At 55.6% G+C, this 15,883-nt stretch overlaps 1 protein-coding gene across 1 annotated transcript in view; it reads right to left on the reverse strand.

Annotated features, from left to right (window-relative positions):
• Positions 1-973: 973 nt before the first annotated feature.
• LOC111154140 (trafficking protein particle complex 12) overlaps positions 974-15,883 on the reverse strand; it is a 73,630-nt gene continuing 58,720 nt past the window's right edge. The window contains exons 9-12 of the mRNA XM_022513554.1: positions 11,868-11,966; positions 5,553-5,653; positions 4,862-4,949; positions 974-4,669 (exon numbers count right to left, since the gene is read on the reverse strand). Coding sequence (XP_022369262.1) covers positions 4,427-4,669; positions 4,862-4,949; positions 5,553-5,653; positions 11,868-11,966 — 531 coding nt within the window. The 3' untranslated portion in view covers positions 974-4,426. The remainder of the gene's footprint in view (positions 4,670-4,861; positions 4,950-5,552; positions 5,654-11,867; positions 11,967-15,883) is intronic.

The raw sequence follows: 15,883 nt of genomic DNA on the forward strand, positions 1-15,883 counted from the left end.
TTCTTTGCAGGTCTTTCTCCCAAGCTAGACTAAAACTGTGTCCCCAGAGGGAAAGCGGCAGCCTGAGGTCACTGAGCTTGGGGAGGGCGGGGGGGAGGAGGGTCCACCCGTTGACACGCAGGCTGCTCCCGCTCTCCGGGATCTGGAAACAAGGTCCTGCAGATCTCTTCCACACCACAAGTGTGGTTCCAGAAGCAACGCCTGTCCCGTCTGTCTTTACCGGCCCTGAAACCTCCCCTGCTCCTGTGTTCGCGGCGGCCACGGATCCGGTAAGAGGACGACGCTGGGACGGGACCGTTCTGCTCTTCAGAACACGGAAGGGAACCTTCGGCAGCGGGTGTCCAGGGTGTGGGAACAGGTGCGTAAGCCCCTGACCTCCAGCCAGAGACTCTGGAGCCTCTCCGTGCCTTTGCGGTGTAGACTTTCCACTCCCGGCTTCCCCAGGACTCAGAGCAGTGCTCGGAAATGCGGACTTGAGGGAGAGGTTTCTCAGCAGAGCGGGAAGAGGGATGGGTTTACCTAGTTTGGCTCCCTTTTAGAGAGGAACTAAAAAGATATTTGTGTCTATTAGCAACATGTTTTTGTGCCACATGGAACCAAATTGTACCAGCAGGAAGCCTAGGTCGCTAGAAACCGGCAAATTGGTCTATGCATTACAATCTAGAGAATACTAATGGGAGAGTTCACAACCGCGGCTGGCACTCTCCGGCTTCAAAAATTATAATGTGATCAAAGCTACTAGAAATCATAAGGAAAACATTCCCGTACGCAAGGAAAGTGTGATTTTGGCAAAAGGAGTTCTGAGGAACGCAGATACACTTTTGGTGAGGCCAAAGAAAGCTGCAGCTTTGTGGAAAAAGAATCTTAAAAAAAAAAAAAAAAAAAGGTTTTATTTGTCAGAGAGCACATGCACGCGCAAGTGGAGGCGAGGGCCAGAGGCGGAGGGAGAAGCAGACTCGCCGCTGAGCAGGGAGCCCCTGAGGAGGGCTCCATCCCAGGACCCTGGATCATGACCTGCGCCAGATGCTTCACGGACGGAGTCCCCAGAAAAGGAAATCTTTGAAGAGAAATTTTAACGTGTAGTCAAGCTGGCTAAGGTTAAAATTTAGTTTTAATATCAGAGCAAGTGGAACAAAATTGGTTTTTACTCTTAAAATGAAATTTTCTTGGACTTCAGTTTTGCTGTTAACAGACTGTAAGTTTCTTTACCTTTTAAATAATGTGCCAAGGAGCCAAGATTGTGCACCAGGTCTTAAGTTTCTGGCACTTTGAAGAAAACGACCTAATTAAGTACTCTTTTTCGACAATGGTCTGTGACCCTCTTCAGTCAAGTGTCCAAACGTGCTGATACTCTGGACAAAATTCCCAGAATTGAATTCTAAATAAGGCCCTCATTGACTCTAAGTTTTGAGAATTTCCAGAGGGTCCCTGGACCATCTCACAAGATTTGTTCCCACTTACACGAAGAATGACGTTGGGTTAAGTAGGCTTATCTGGTGTGGACTTCTATGGAAAGCACGTCACATACATGACGATAAACTTTATTAGGTTGCGCCATAGGAGTATGAGTATGTTCTATGAATTACATGAAATCTAGTATGTCCTGGAGACTGTTGGTTGTAATTCCCGTTATCTTAAAATGTACGGAAATGAGCACCTTGCTTGGTCAATTCCATTATAACGAACTCTCCTGGGGTCGTGAACAGCGGGCAGTGGAAGTCCTGTCTGGCTACAGACCCGCTGCTTTACCGTGATGCTGGGGCCGCAGCATTCCCGCAACGGCACCTCACCTTCAGGGAGAGTCCAGGAATGGACTCGACAAGGATGGGCTTCTGAGAATCTTCCAATCCGAAAAGTGAGCTGGGTAAGACTTTCTGGAACTAACGGATCACGGATTCAAGCGGAACAAGCACTACACGGGGCTGCACGAATTCAGGAGAGCGGTAATTCCGTGACTTCCGCTTTGAAACACTGCCCGGTCTTTTGTTTTTCCAGATTTAAGGAAACCACCTTCTCTTAAGGTTTCAACTGTTTAAGATACACCTTTGTGAACTAAGAGGAAACAATGTTTCTTGCTACCTGATCCCTCCAGAATCTGCCAACTTGGTGTCCTCATCTTAGTGGCCTCATGCGTGAGGACTGTGCTCAGATTCCATGCTGGTGACAGGACAGGATTGAGGTTACATTACTAGTCCTGACTAGAACATTCTGTCTGAAAGCGACGTAAAGACTCTGAGATGATCAGCTTTTGGGAACTAAGGCTGACTTTGTGGACCAGTAAGACCCTGGGGGAACATCATCCTGGCCCCTCGCTTACAGGATGCCTGGCGGCCCGGCCTGGTCTGCAAGGAAGGGCACTTCCTGGCAGGCCCAGAAACCTCAGGATATTTTGGGGACCTCGAGGAGAGAGGAATTCACCTAAATCTGTATGTACTGTGAGCAAAGTCTGACGGCAGGTCCTTGGTGTGGGTTCTTAGCCTCGAGAGGCTTCTGAGATTCATCTAGGACCTTTTATGGAAAGTTCCAGCAAAGCAGATTTGGTAGAGCCTACGTGTGAGCCCTGTTTTCTGCAAATAACCAGGCCGGGTTAATAAATAAATACAATTTACTTCTGCAAATAACCAGGCCGGGTCACTGAAACGACTTCACTGGGGACCAGATTTAGTCTTGCTCTGGGTTCTCTGATGGAAGTGGGGGCTGTGCGGACCCTGTGCTTCCCTAACATGCCTCCGCGGACCGCAGGGTCGACGCTGCCCCGGGCTCTGAGGTTCTGTCTTCTGCCGTAAAAGGGTCCCAAGTTCTGCTTCCTCCTCCATGCGGCTGCAACTCTCCAAGCTAAAGCTTCCACCTCCCCCGCCCTGCTCACTTGGGGCTGTCGGGCGCCAGAACCGGCCATTTCCTGCGGCCATGCCGGCTGGGGCCGACCCTGCCCCCCACACACTCGGGGAAACCACCCTGCGTGGACAGTCTCTGTGCCCACTGCTGCGTGGGCCACGCGGAGAGCTCACTAGCGACGGTCCCACAGCAGGCCAGGGCCACCCGTCCGATGGCTTCCACACATCTGAAGCTGCTCCGAGCGCCAGGGCTCGGAAGTGGGCGGCGGCCTGTGCCACTGACCCGGACTGGTTTCCTGCTGTCCCCACAGAAAGGCCTCTTAGCAAACAGGGTTACGCGCCCCGGCCCGCCCCAGCAGCCTCTTGCGCGCTGCTGCAGGAGGCCCAACTGCTAACGGGACGGAGCTACTGCCAGGACTAGGAGACGAGGTCAGCGAGCCGCTCAGTCGCCCCGCGGCAGAGATTCCCGGAGACGTCAAAGGTAGGACCGTGGCAGGTGGAGGATACGTGTCCCCACCATAGGCTACTTCGGCAAATGGATTATCTCGAGCTGAGGACAGGATGCAGCAGGCGTAAGGAAAACATGTACATCTCCCTGAACTATGCAGAAGGGTTGGGGGGGGTCTCGCTCAGAGGGGGAGCTGTTCCCGGCTATAAACTCTGACCTGTCCAGGGGGGCAAAACTGTGAATCCCCCTGCTCTCCCCTGCCCCTGCCTTAGCTCAGGACGGCACAGAAGCCTCAATCGCCTGGCTAGTCCTTGGGACTCCTGTCCTTATGGGTCCCTTGTACGTAATTAAACCTTTCTCCCGTTTATCTGTCACCTGGCTTATCAAACCAACCAGAGGACCTAGCGGGTAGAGCAGAAAACGCCTCCCGCTACTCTGTAAATACTGAAGCGACTGCCCCGACATGCCTGATGAAAAATCACCGAAATCGTGCTTGGTTCAGAAAGACCCCCGAGCGCACCTGCTCGTGCACTCTCCGTGTTCTCGCTCGGTGCGTGCTGCGTTCGGGGCCCCTCTCTCCTCCCTGGGACGGACGAACCACAGAAGAAATACGGTGGAATCTTACCCTGTCGCCGGGCCCGGCCACGGCGTGTGGTGTCAGCTGGAAAGGAATCGGGTGAATCAAAGTGACGTGTGTAGTTCTGGGATGTGAGGGGGAAGGAGAGCGGGGCGGGGCGGTCTGCTGGGTGTTTCTCTGCCTTTATGCCCAGATGTACGGGGATTTACAGAGGGAGGACGGTTCAGGATAGTTTTCAGCTTTTCTCCGAGCATATTCAGAATTACGAGATGAAGCAGCTCAGCTTCCGAGAATAAACAAAAGGGACCCAGTGCCTCCTCGGAGCCACTGCGGCCCCTGTCTGCCATCCCCAGAGCCTGTCACCCCCGGACTCCTAACCGCCGGCAGAGCCGCAGGCACAGAGCCCATTGCAGTGGGACGAGCTGCCCGGCAGTCCGGCCTCCACACGGCTCCGCACGAAGACGGCTCCGCACCCGCCAAAGGTTTCACTGACTCCGCCAGTTGTTTCCTGTAGGAGCTCCCGCACACGCCGCTCACAGAGGCCCCGGGGCTCCAGAGGCGAGCGCCCTAGGCCAGCTTGAGGCACTGTGTGTTGAAGCTGTCGCCCTCCTTGCCGGCGACCGCCTCGAGCAGTGCCTGCTTCTTCTGCGTGCTGCGGGAGGACTCCAGCTCGTACATGGTGGTCAGGTTGAAGAGCACGCTCTCGTGCAGGTAGTGCTTGGGGTCCTGCTGGACCATGGCCTCCAGCTGCCGGAGGGAGTCCTTGAGTTTGCCCAGGTAGAGCAGGCACACAGCGGCGTTGTTGTTGGCCTGGAGGGGAGGACGCGCGCACAGGGTCGGACCCAGCCGCCGGCGGTCTGCTCGGGGGGCCCCGTCCCGGGAGAGTGGCGGGGGGAGCCGCCGAGGCTGGCCCTGCCGGGAAACCCCACCCCCGCTGGGAGAGACGCCCGCGGACGCCGCACGGGCCCCGGCTGTGAGCCCCTGGCTCTCATGGGACCTTACCACGGCATTTGTTGGGTCGATCCTGAGGATTTCTGTGAAGAATCTGTGGGCTTCGGCGAAGTTATTCTGGCCAAGGTGCAGGAACGCTCTGGAACACAAAGGACAGGGGGAGCAGGCAGGCAGAAGGGTGGAGGGCACGGGCAGGAGCGTGCCCCATCTCCTCGGGGTAACTCTGAGCAGCCTGGTGCTGGGGGCCGGGGGGACACCACAGCTAGATGAAGCACATCGCACCCTGGCCGGCAGACCGCGCTCTTGCAGGTGACCTAGAACTTCAGTGCCTTCCTGCTGGACAAATGGACACTGGCGTGACGGTCACTTTGTGCGGTGGCGTGAGCTCTGCACTGGGCACAGGCTCCATCTTAAGGACACCCCCACCCCTACCCCCACACTGTGTGCGCGCGCGCGCGCGCGCGACTCCCACAGACATGTAAATGGGGCATCAAAGCAGCTGGGGAGGCTAGAGAGGATAAACGTTTATGCAAATTTATGTTGAAAACGGAGACAATATAAACATTTTAAAATCTGCTGAGACTGAAAGGTGCCTAAGTTCAAGGAGACGTCAGTGGGTGTGTTGGGGGGTGAGGGACTTGGGGGTCAGGTCTGGGCACCGGGTGGCACGCCTTCCCCAAGGGGTTTACTCAGGGCATTTGAGCTCTTGGGAAATTTGAGAAAATAGTCTTCAGAGGTTTACCTGTTCATTAAGACCATTGTCTTGCCTTGCAGTCCATCCAGTTTCTGGGTGACTTTCTCCACGTCTTGAAAATACTTCTCGGCTGTTTTTATGTCTCCAATCTGCTCTGACAAAGTCAGTTCAGGAGACAGGATCAGGAGGCGCACAGCCGCACGCACAGCCGCCCGGCACGTTAGGCTCAGAACATGCGCTTGCACCGGGTGGGGAAACGGTAACGCCGCTGGTCATTACCCCTTACAGCGCCGGTCAGGACACGGGGGAAGGCCGGCGTCCCAGCTCGGGAACGAGGTGAATTACAGGCCTTACTTGGCCTCAGTGGTTAATTTGTACCCTTTGAAAGGAATCCCAGCACCAAGTAAAACAATGAAGAACAACTTTCAAAGAGGGGACCAAGTGGGAGGACCCTAAGCTCAGCTGGTCCCACAGATGCAGCCAGAGAACGTCAACGTAAACAACCCGGAAGATGACCTCGGGGCGGCACAAACCCTACAACGGAAGGCAGAGAAGCCGGCCCATCCGAGAGAGTAGGAAGGACGGAGATGCGGTTGGGAGTAAACCTTTGGCATGCACAGGAGGGGGGCCGTGGGTGCGGAGAGGGCTGAGAAATGGATGAACTCACCAGAGACACCACACGGGGCAGATGAATCCCCAGACCATCTGGACTTGAACACTAGACAGGCTGAATTGCGGAGTTTTTACAACCAGCAGGACTTAAAGCCTGGGACTTTAAAAACCTGCCTGCTTGGCTCTGGGAGAGCCCAGAGGCACTGGGAAGCTGGGTCCCTGCCCTCACAGGGACAGCGGGGCAAACAGCCCAGGAGATCTAGATCAGAAGCAGCAGTTTGAAAACTGCCCGGGGCCTGAGGGAGGGGGAGTTCCTGAGGGGCTTGTGCAAGAAAAGAGGGCGGCTGGCGGGCAGCATGCCCTCCCCTGCCCCCAGCACAACCACACAGCCATCCAGATTCATTCCTAACCTGCCTGTGTGCAACCCCTCCAGCCGGGCCCGCCACGCGTCCCCTCACCCAGAGGACCGGCACAAACCTACGCGTCCCTTGACTTCGCTGGGAGAATGCACACAGCCTGTTAAAGCACCCGTCCCTCCCGCATGCCTGTACACATCTTGCAGTGGCCCCGCCAGCCCTGGTCTCCGTGGCGGCCGCCATCCCCCATGGAAGAGGACTGCTGCACACAGCTTGTCATGCCGCACCCCTGCGGGTGGGCACTTGGCAGAGTGGCCCTGGCCTGCCTTGTCTCTGTAGCAGCTGTGTGTCCTCCACGGAAGAGGGCCGGGGCCATGGCGTTAAAAGCACACAACCTGCCCACTCCTGTCAGCAGCGGGAGACGTAGCTGACCTTCCTCACACAGAGAGAGGCAAACTGAGCAGACAGGGGAGCGTGTCGCCGCCGAAAGAACAGGACAAAGCTGCAGCAAGAGACCTGGGCAAGATGGAGGTTAGTGGCCTCAGAGAGAGTTCCTGATCATAAAGATACTCACTGGGCTTGAGAGAAGAGTGGAGGAGATCAGCAAAGCCTTAACACAGAGAAAAGAAGCAGTGAGAAAGGAAGAACACAATACATGAAACTGAAAATACACTAGACGGAATCAAGAGCAGGTTAGAGGAGCAAGTTAGTGACCTGGAAGACAGAGTGATGGAAAGTAAGCGGAGCAAGTGACAGGAAAAAAAAGGATTATGCAAAAGGAAGGAAAAGACTTCGGGAACTCAGTAACTCCAACAAGTGTAATAACAGTTGCATTTCATGGATCCCCAAAGAAGAGGAGGGCAAAAAGGCACAGAACATTTACTTGAAGAAATAACTGAAAACTTGCTGATCTGGGGAAGCAAACAGACACCCACATCCACGAGGCACAGAGGATTCCCATCAAAATCCACCGGAGCTGGTCCACACTAGACATGTAGTAATGAAAATGGCAAAAAGCAGCGACAGGGCAGGCGGCAAGACAGAAGACAGTCACGTACAAGAGAAACCCCCAAGGCCTCCGGAGGATTCCGCAGCAGAAACTTTCCAAGCCAGAAGGGACGGGGGATGATGCATTCCAAGTGCTGAAAGGGAAACACCTGCAGCTAAGAACCTCTGTCCGGCAAGTCCGTCGGGACAGGAGTGTGCTCGCTTCAGCTGCGTGGATCCTAAAGCTGGAGCGATACTGAGAAGATGAGCTTGGCCCCAGCACAGAAGGAGAAATGAAGACTTCCCCAGACAAACAAAAACTAAAGGAATTCATGGCCACAAAACGAGTCCTACGAGAAATCTAACCGGGAACTTTTTGAAAGTAGAAAGGAGACCACAGGGAGAGTGAGAAAAGTAAGAAACACAAAAGCAGTAAAAATAAGTGTATCCATAAAACTCAGTCAAGGCATTCACAAAATAAGTGATGTAAATAAAATAGGACACAACAATAACCAAAACCTGGGGCGGGGGAGGAGTAAAGAACGGGCTCAAACTTCAGTGACCGACACACCAGTGCTGGCTGCCACAGGCGGAAGATGCTGCATAGAAACAGATCGCGACAACTCGAAACCGTTATTAGATGTGCAAAGAACAAAGAGAAAAGAGTATCACTAAAGAAAGTCAACAAACCATGAAAGACCACAAGAGAAGAAAGGATCAGAGAAAAACTACACAATCACACAAGTAACAAAATGGCAATAAGTACAAATCTATCAGTAATTACTCTGAATGTAAATGGACTTAGTGCTCTGGACAAAAGACAGTGGGTGACAGAGTGCATTAAAACAAAATACCACCCGTATGCTGCCTACAAAAGATTCATTTTGGACATAAAGATGCCTGATGATGGAAAGTGAAAGGATGGAGATACATTTATCATGCAAATAGATGTGGAAAGAAAGCAGGATAGCAATGCTTCGGTAAGTCAAAATAGACTTTAAGAGAGAGACAGAGAAGGGACACTATATACTAATAAAGGGAACCATCCAAGAAGGTATAAACAATGGTAAATATTTACGCATCCAGCATGGGAGCAACCAAATGCACGAAACAGTTCGTGACAAACGTGAGGAGGCTCGTTGACAGTAACAACAGCGGAGACTCCCAACACCCGCTCGCGCCAACGGACGCATCATCTGAGCGCATCGTCAAAAGGAGACAACGGCTTCGAATGACACACGGGACCAGAGGAATCTAACAAATATATTTAGGACCTTCCATCCTAAAGCAGCAGAATGCTTTCTTTTCAAGTGCGCACAAAACACTCTCCACACCAGATCACATATTTGGCCACTAAACAAGTCTCAACAAATTCAAGAGGACTGAAGCCGTACCATGTACCTTTTCTGATCACAATGCATCAGAGAGGACACAGAACAGGACGACCTGCAAAGACCACAGATACACATAGGCAGAGTAACAAGCTGCTAAGTGATAAACGAGTCAACCAAGAAATCAAATGAACCAGAAATTGCACGGAAACAAGTGAAAATGAGGATACAAGGGTCCAAAATGTCTGAGACACAACAAAAGCGGTTCTAGGAGGAAAGTTTGTAGCTCTACAAGCCTACCTCAAGTAGCAAGAAAAGTCTCAAACAACCTAACCTTACACCTAAAAGAGGTAGAAGAAGAGTAAACAAAACCTAAAACAAGACGAAGGAAGGAAATTATAAAGATTAGGGCAGAGATAAATGCTGTAGAAACTAAAACAACAACAACAACAAAAGAAAAACAAAACAAAACAAAACAAAAACCCCAGGGGCGCCTGGGTGGCTCAGTTGAGCATCTGCCTTCGGCTCAGGTCATGATCTTGGAGTCCTGGAGTTGAGCCCCGGGTCAGGCTCCCTGCTCAGTGGGGGGTCTGCTTCTCCCTCTCCCACAGCTGCTCCCTCCTGCTCATGCTCTCAAATAAGTAAATAAATAAATAAAATTAAAATAAACCCTTCCCCCCCCATAAAACAGATCAATGAACCCAGGAGCTGGTTCTTTGACAAGATCAACAAAATTGATGAACCTCTACCCAGACTCATAAAAAAAAGACCCAAATAAACAAAATCACAAGTCAGAGAAGAGAAACAGCCCACAGCAGAGAAACACAAACAGTTGTAAGAAAACATCACAAAAAATTATATGCCAACCAATCGGACAACTGAGAAAAAATGGGTAAATTCCTAGAAACATAAACTATTCAAACTGAAGCAGGAAGACACAGAAAATCTGAACAGATCAACTTCCAGCTATGAAATGTAATCAGTAATAAACAATCTCCCAACAAACAAAAGTCCAGGACCAGGTGGCTTCACGGGGAACTCTACGAAACATACAAAGAAGAGCTAATACCTGTGCTTCTCAAACCATCCCAAGGAACAGAAAAGGAAGGCAAACTTCCGAATTCATTCTGTGTGGCAAGCATGCCGACGGTACCAAAACCAGACAAAGGCACTACCAAAAAAGAGAACCGCAGGCCGATATCCCTGATGAACAAAGATGTAAAATTCCTCAATAAGACGTTAGCAAACGCGATCCAACAGAACATTAAAAAAAACCATTTGCCACGATCAAATGGGATTTATCCCTGGGATGCAAGGGTGGTTCACTATTTGCAAATCAATCAATGGGATACTCACATGAGTAAGAGAAAGGATGAAAGCCACGTGATCATTTCAGTAGATGCAGGAGGAGCGTCCGACAAAGTACCATCCATTCATGATAAAACCCTTAGCAGTGTAGGGTCCGAGGGAACACCCGTCAACGTAACGAAGGGCTAGCAGGGAAGACCACAGGTGACATCGTCCTCAGTGGGGAAAGACTGAGAGCCCTTCCCCCAAGGTCAGGAACAAGACAGGGACGTCCGCTCAGCACTTTCATTCAGCGCAGTACTGGAGGCCCCAGCCTCAGCGATCAGGTAAGAGAAAGAAACAACAGGCACCGGGACTGGTAAGGAGGAGCCAGACTTTCACCACCCGCAGACGGCGCGGCGCTATATACGGAACACCCTCACGACTCCACCAGAAAGCTACCAGAACTGACAAATTCAGTAAAGTCACAGGGTATAAACATCAGTGCATAGAAATCTATTGCCCCAGGGACTCCAAGACCACAGGTGGCCTCCAGTGTCAGGCTGTCCTTGGACCCAGTGAGGGTCTCATCTGCTTCCCACGAACAAACAGTATGGGCTGGGGGTGGGGCAGAAGTAGGAGATGTGAGTGTGTGGATGACTGGGGTATAAGAGTGTGTGTGTGTGTGCATGGACGAGGGGTGTAGGAACAGTGTGTGGAGATGTATGTGTGCGTGTGTGTGTGGATGACAGGGTGTAGGAGCAGTGTGTGCAAATGTATGTGTGTGTGTATGTGGTGTGAGGACGGTGTGTGGACCCCTTTGGTGAAGAGAACCTGGGCCCGGGGCTGAGAGCCCTCGGTCAAGTCCTTCCTGTCACACTCATGTCTCTGCCGCTGGGGAGCCCCGTCTGCTGCTGTGTGAAAGGGCCGGGAATGCCCAAGGGGGAGCGGCTCTGCACGGCGTGTGCCCATGTGAGTGGTGCCCCAGAGACGCCTGGCCATTCTCCGACTATCTGGAACCGTCCTCGGCCCACACTCCTTTCCACAGCCCCAGCTCGGGGACGTGATGGTGGAAGCCCTACAGGCGGAGGGGGTGCCGTGGGCAGAGGCCGCTTGGCCTCAGCTGCAAAGGTGGGGCGGCCGTCCGGGGAGCGGCGGGCATGAGGGGGGGCGCGCATCGCCCCAGCACCGGCCGGTCAGGAAGACGCGTCCCGGCGCTGGCGCTGCTCTCGCCTCGTCCTCGGCCCTGCTGGGGCTGCCGCACGCTGGACTCTGCTCTTTCTAGCGAAACAGCAGCCCGTGACTCTAGGACCAGCCGCGTTCAGGGAAGGCTCTGTGTGGTGTTACCACCACTCTTCTGGGTGCGACAGGGGCCTTCTGAGTCCCGTTTCGGGGCTTCACCAGTCGCAGTCGAGGGAGATGCCCGTCAGGGAGTTCGGCTTCCAGATGCCGCTACAGCCCGCGGGACTTGACATAGTCAAACCAGAACTACTGTGAAGACCGAAACCCCGAACGTCGCAGGTGAAATATTTACTGGGCTACTTCTTTTCTCTTTAAAATTTTATCTGTTTCAGAGAGAGAGCGCCGGCCGGGGGAGAGGGAGGAGCAGGGAGCCCGACGTGGGGCTCGATCCCAGGACCCCGGGATCCTGACTGGAGGCGAAGGCAGACGCCCACCCGCCCAAGCCCCCCTCCCGGATGCCAGTCTGTGCCGTTTCCTATGCGTCCCGGGCCGCCCAGATGGCCCCAGAGGGGACGGGCCGCCCGAGCTTGTGGCCGGCGTGGTCGTACCTGGAGGAAGATCCGGCCGATGCCGCTGAGCAGCTGCGGCTCCTGCTCTGGGCAGTGCTGGATAGCCGCGTGGTACGCGTCCACAGCCAGCACGTAATCCTGCGGGCAGAACACCGGGGACACTTCGGGTTAGAAAGGTCACGCTCAGGTTTAGGACGCTAGTGGCTCAGTAGCCGCACATTCACATGAGGAGAGCGGGCCCGGGAGTGCGGGAGCTGCTGGGGGGCGGGAGACCCAGGGCCGGAGCTGGGCCCTCGAAGGGCCTGATGGTCCCTCAATGTTGCCACCTCAACGGCAACAGGAATTCGCCGGCACAAAACCATCCGTGAACTGGTGACTTTCATCCCATTTCTCACTGCCAAGTCCCTAGAACAAATCTATGAACAGCATCTCTTAATGTTTCCTACGCTAGAAATGGAGGGAAAGTCCTCACACACACACACGACACCCCGCACCAAACACCATAGCGGGGGGCAGGCCCGAGGTCCTCTGTGGGGCTCCCCCCGCCGCGCTGGGAGGTGGTGCCCATGACTCTGGCCGTGCCAGAGCTGGGTGCGCGACCCCGCTGGCCACCGAGCCGGTCGTGCGGGCTGCCAGCGGCCTCCGCCAGCCCCTCTCGGTCGTCGGAGTGCCTCCACGCCGCCGTGGGGGAGCGGGCCGGCCCGGCCATCTCTGCGCCTCCCCTGGCCCGCGGGGGGCCCCGGTCGATGCTGAGTCAGGAAAAGCCTGTCCGGCCACAAGGAAGGGGTGGAACCCGCCATCTCTCTCGGGCAACAAGGTCCCCTGGCAGCGCTGCCGGGGACGCGGCCCTTGGCTCGTCTCGGGCCCCCCAAAACCCCGGCTCTTCGGAACAGCAGCGATCATGGGTGTTTACAGAGCAGGCCCGGCGCGGCCGCCGTGCTCTTCGGAGTCCCAGCACGCGGCCACGAGACATGAGGCAGACCCCCGCAAGTGCTTTATTCCTCCGCATTTGCAGGCAGAGCCAAGCTGCCCGTGTGCTCACTCAAGTGGTCTACAGACCGGTGACCAGTAAAATCCCAGTTTTGCAGGAGAATGAAAAAAACTCTCTCCAGTCTGGAACCTTCCAGGGACGCTCATTAAGACGAATCTTATTCAAATGACTCACAAGGACCCTGACAGCACCCGCCTGTCCTTCCCCCTGGCGTTCTACTAACTGTCACGGCCGCCCATAGCGGGGCTGCGCGGTTTGAGGGTTGTGTATCGTGCACACGTGTGTGAACATGCATGACTGTGCCATCGTGAGTGTGTGAGATGTGTGGCTTATGCACAACCGTGAGTGCAGGCACAAGTGTGAGAGAGCAAGCATGTACATGGGCGTGTGTACAAGCACGAGCAAGTGTGCGTGCAAGCCTGAGTATGAGAAACCAAGTGGATACGTGAATGTGTGCACAAGTGTGAGCACAGGGGTGCATGAGTGAAATGTGTGCACAAGTGTGAGTGTAAGTGTGGGAGTGGGTGTGCAAGTGTGTGCTGAGGCCCCGCTCGGCGGCTGGTGTAGGGCCCCAGCAGAGTGCACAGGACACCCCATGGGCTCCAGGGACAGCCACGTCCTGTAATTCAACAGCGGCCCCTTGCTGCCACTTCAGAGAGAACAGAAGGCAGGTCTGATGTTCCTGGTAGCGCTAGAGCGTCACCGACACATACCGGCCTATGGACATGGTGACCTGCCCACTTCCACGGAAGTGCAAGTCCACGGAAGCCAGCATCACGGCCTCACAGCTCTGCCTCGGCGCTTCCGGCCAGGAGCCAGCGCTTCCGCAGACTGGTCCGAGAGAACGGTCAGAGCACCAAGCACTGATCCCTGATGGGGTTATTGTGCTGCGGACCCGTGAAAGCACCACCCTCCGGGCAGAGTGAACCAGGGCAGGTGCACAGGCGTGGGACGCGCGTGGGGAGGCCGGGGAGGCCGGCCCGTCAGACCCCAGGCGGCGGCGGCGGTGGTGCTAATGGTGCCTGCAGCCCATGGGGGACATGGCTCAGGAGTGGCTGCGGCCTCGGGACGGGCTTGGCCATGTTTCACGGAGCCCATTATCAAATAAAGCCCAGCAGGAGCTTGTCACGGAGCTTCCCTAAGGGATTATCATTGCCTGAGATGGTTTATTTACTGGAAGAGGAGGGAACACAGCCTCTTAAGTGGAAAATGGCTCAGTGAGCTCTTCTGGGAGCATCCAGCCCGTGGCGGACAGCGCCCCCAGGCTGGAAAGGCCGCGAGGGACCTGCTGACGGGATGGGCCTGCTTCAGCAGCTGCTGCTTTGGAGGCCGGAGGGGTTGCATGGACGTCCGAAGGGGGCAGAAGCCAGCTGTTGTGGCTGCGCAGCCCCTCGGCTGGAGCCTACGTGGGGCCAGGAGTGGGTCTCGGCGGCCCCCCGAGGCAGCAGGCGCTGTGCCCGTGTGCTCGGCCCGTGTGGCTCCTGCCGGCGTGGCACCCAAGGCCCACCACGGGTCCAAGGAGAGGAAGTGCGATTTATAGCATGGGACTGGGCCAGTCTCCCAGGCCACGGCACTCCTGTCCCAGAGCCCCACGGCACGTCCCACGGGTATTCGGGGCGGAAATGTACGAGCTGATTTCCCATCATCCCATAGCATTTGTTTTGCTGGAACAGAAACGTACTGACCATAACTGAATGGCTGATGACATAACATGCTGTCGGCCAAGCATGAGCCACATGAGTTGCCACGAGCCACGCACGTGCTCCCCACGTGGCCAGAGAAGGTGCACGCGTGCTGGCTCAGGCCTCCACGGCACGGCGTTCCCTCTTCTTAAGTCATCAAAGTGTTAGATGTGTGGAAAATTCCAATTAAACTGCCTTCCTCGTGAAGTATTTCTGAAACCAGAGCAGGCTGTCTCGGGTCCTGGCCGAGCAGGCAGCAAAGTCACATGGGGGCTCGCTCATATCTCACCGTCGCCGCGCGGGCAACATAGGCACTTTATCCCGCAATCGTCTACTACTGTGTCTTCGCGATGCAAATACAAATCGGCCGGTGGAACACGTAACGTCCCTCCCGGGTAGTGTCAGCCCCCGACGAAGGAAACGTCAGCCCCGTGACTGTACGGGCGACTCCCCCTCTGCACAAGCTGCTGGGGCTCCCGTGCGGCTGCCGTAGCCCCAAGGAGGGAGGCTGGGGCATGGGGTTCCAGAGCTGGGGACAACGGCCCGTGTGCCAGGGCAGAGGGGCTGGGGCCAGGCTCTAGGGAGGGACCTGCTCACTGCCAAGGCTGCGGGTGGGAGAGAACACGCTCCCTCCTGCCCACACACGTGCCTGGGGCAAGACCATGAGGGATGTCGCCACACGGGCCGCCACCTTGTCCGAACCCCCCAGGGCCCACACAGCAGGGAGGCGGCTCTGCGCCCCGTGCACTGAGGGGCGTGGCATCAAGGTCAGAGCCAGGGTCCAGGGCTCCTGGACATGAAGGGCGTGGCAGAGTCACTGTCTGTGCCCTTGTGTCCCACCCCTACAGGGCCACCTGGATGGGAGTCACGTCCTGCCCAGTGCAGGCTGCTTGGGGGTGTGCCCAGACCACCCGTCCTCTCCCTGACCGAGCAGGCGCAGGGCTGTGCTGGGAACGCACGCCCACAGCCAAGCCCTCCACGCCGCACCCAGGGTACGACCTCACACGCAGGGCCGCGAGGGGCAGATGTGTCACACCTGGGCCAAGTGGGACTCACTCCGCGAGGAGCCGCCTGCTCTGCTTTGCTGAAAATCAAGCTCAGGAATGACCTTGGGCTGACCTGTGGGGGACTCAGGCTCTCGGTCTCATAATAGCTCACGAGGGGTCTGGGACTAACCGACTCCCACAGCAGCCTTCCCTGTCCCCCTACCCGGGGCTCCAGCTGAGCCACGTCCCAAGAGGAGGAAGGAGCTGAGGACACTGCTCTCAGCTGCCAGGGGCCCGCGGGAGACCGGGCTGGAGGAAACAAAGGAGCAACTCCTGACGTCAGCCTCCCGGACGTGTGGGCGGCCTCCTTGGGCGGGGGGGGGGGGGGGGGGGGGG

The sequence above is a fragment of the Enhydra lutris genome, unplaced genomic scaffold (genome assembly GCF_002288905.1).
Source record: "Enhydra lutris kenyoni isolate GAN:26980312 unplaced genomic scaffold, ASM228890v2 scaffoldscaffold35, whole genome shotgun sequence".
Lineage (NCBI taxonomy): Eukaryota > Metazoa > Chordata > Mammalia > Carnivora > Mustelidae > Enhydra > Enhydra lutris.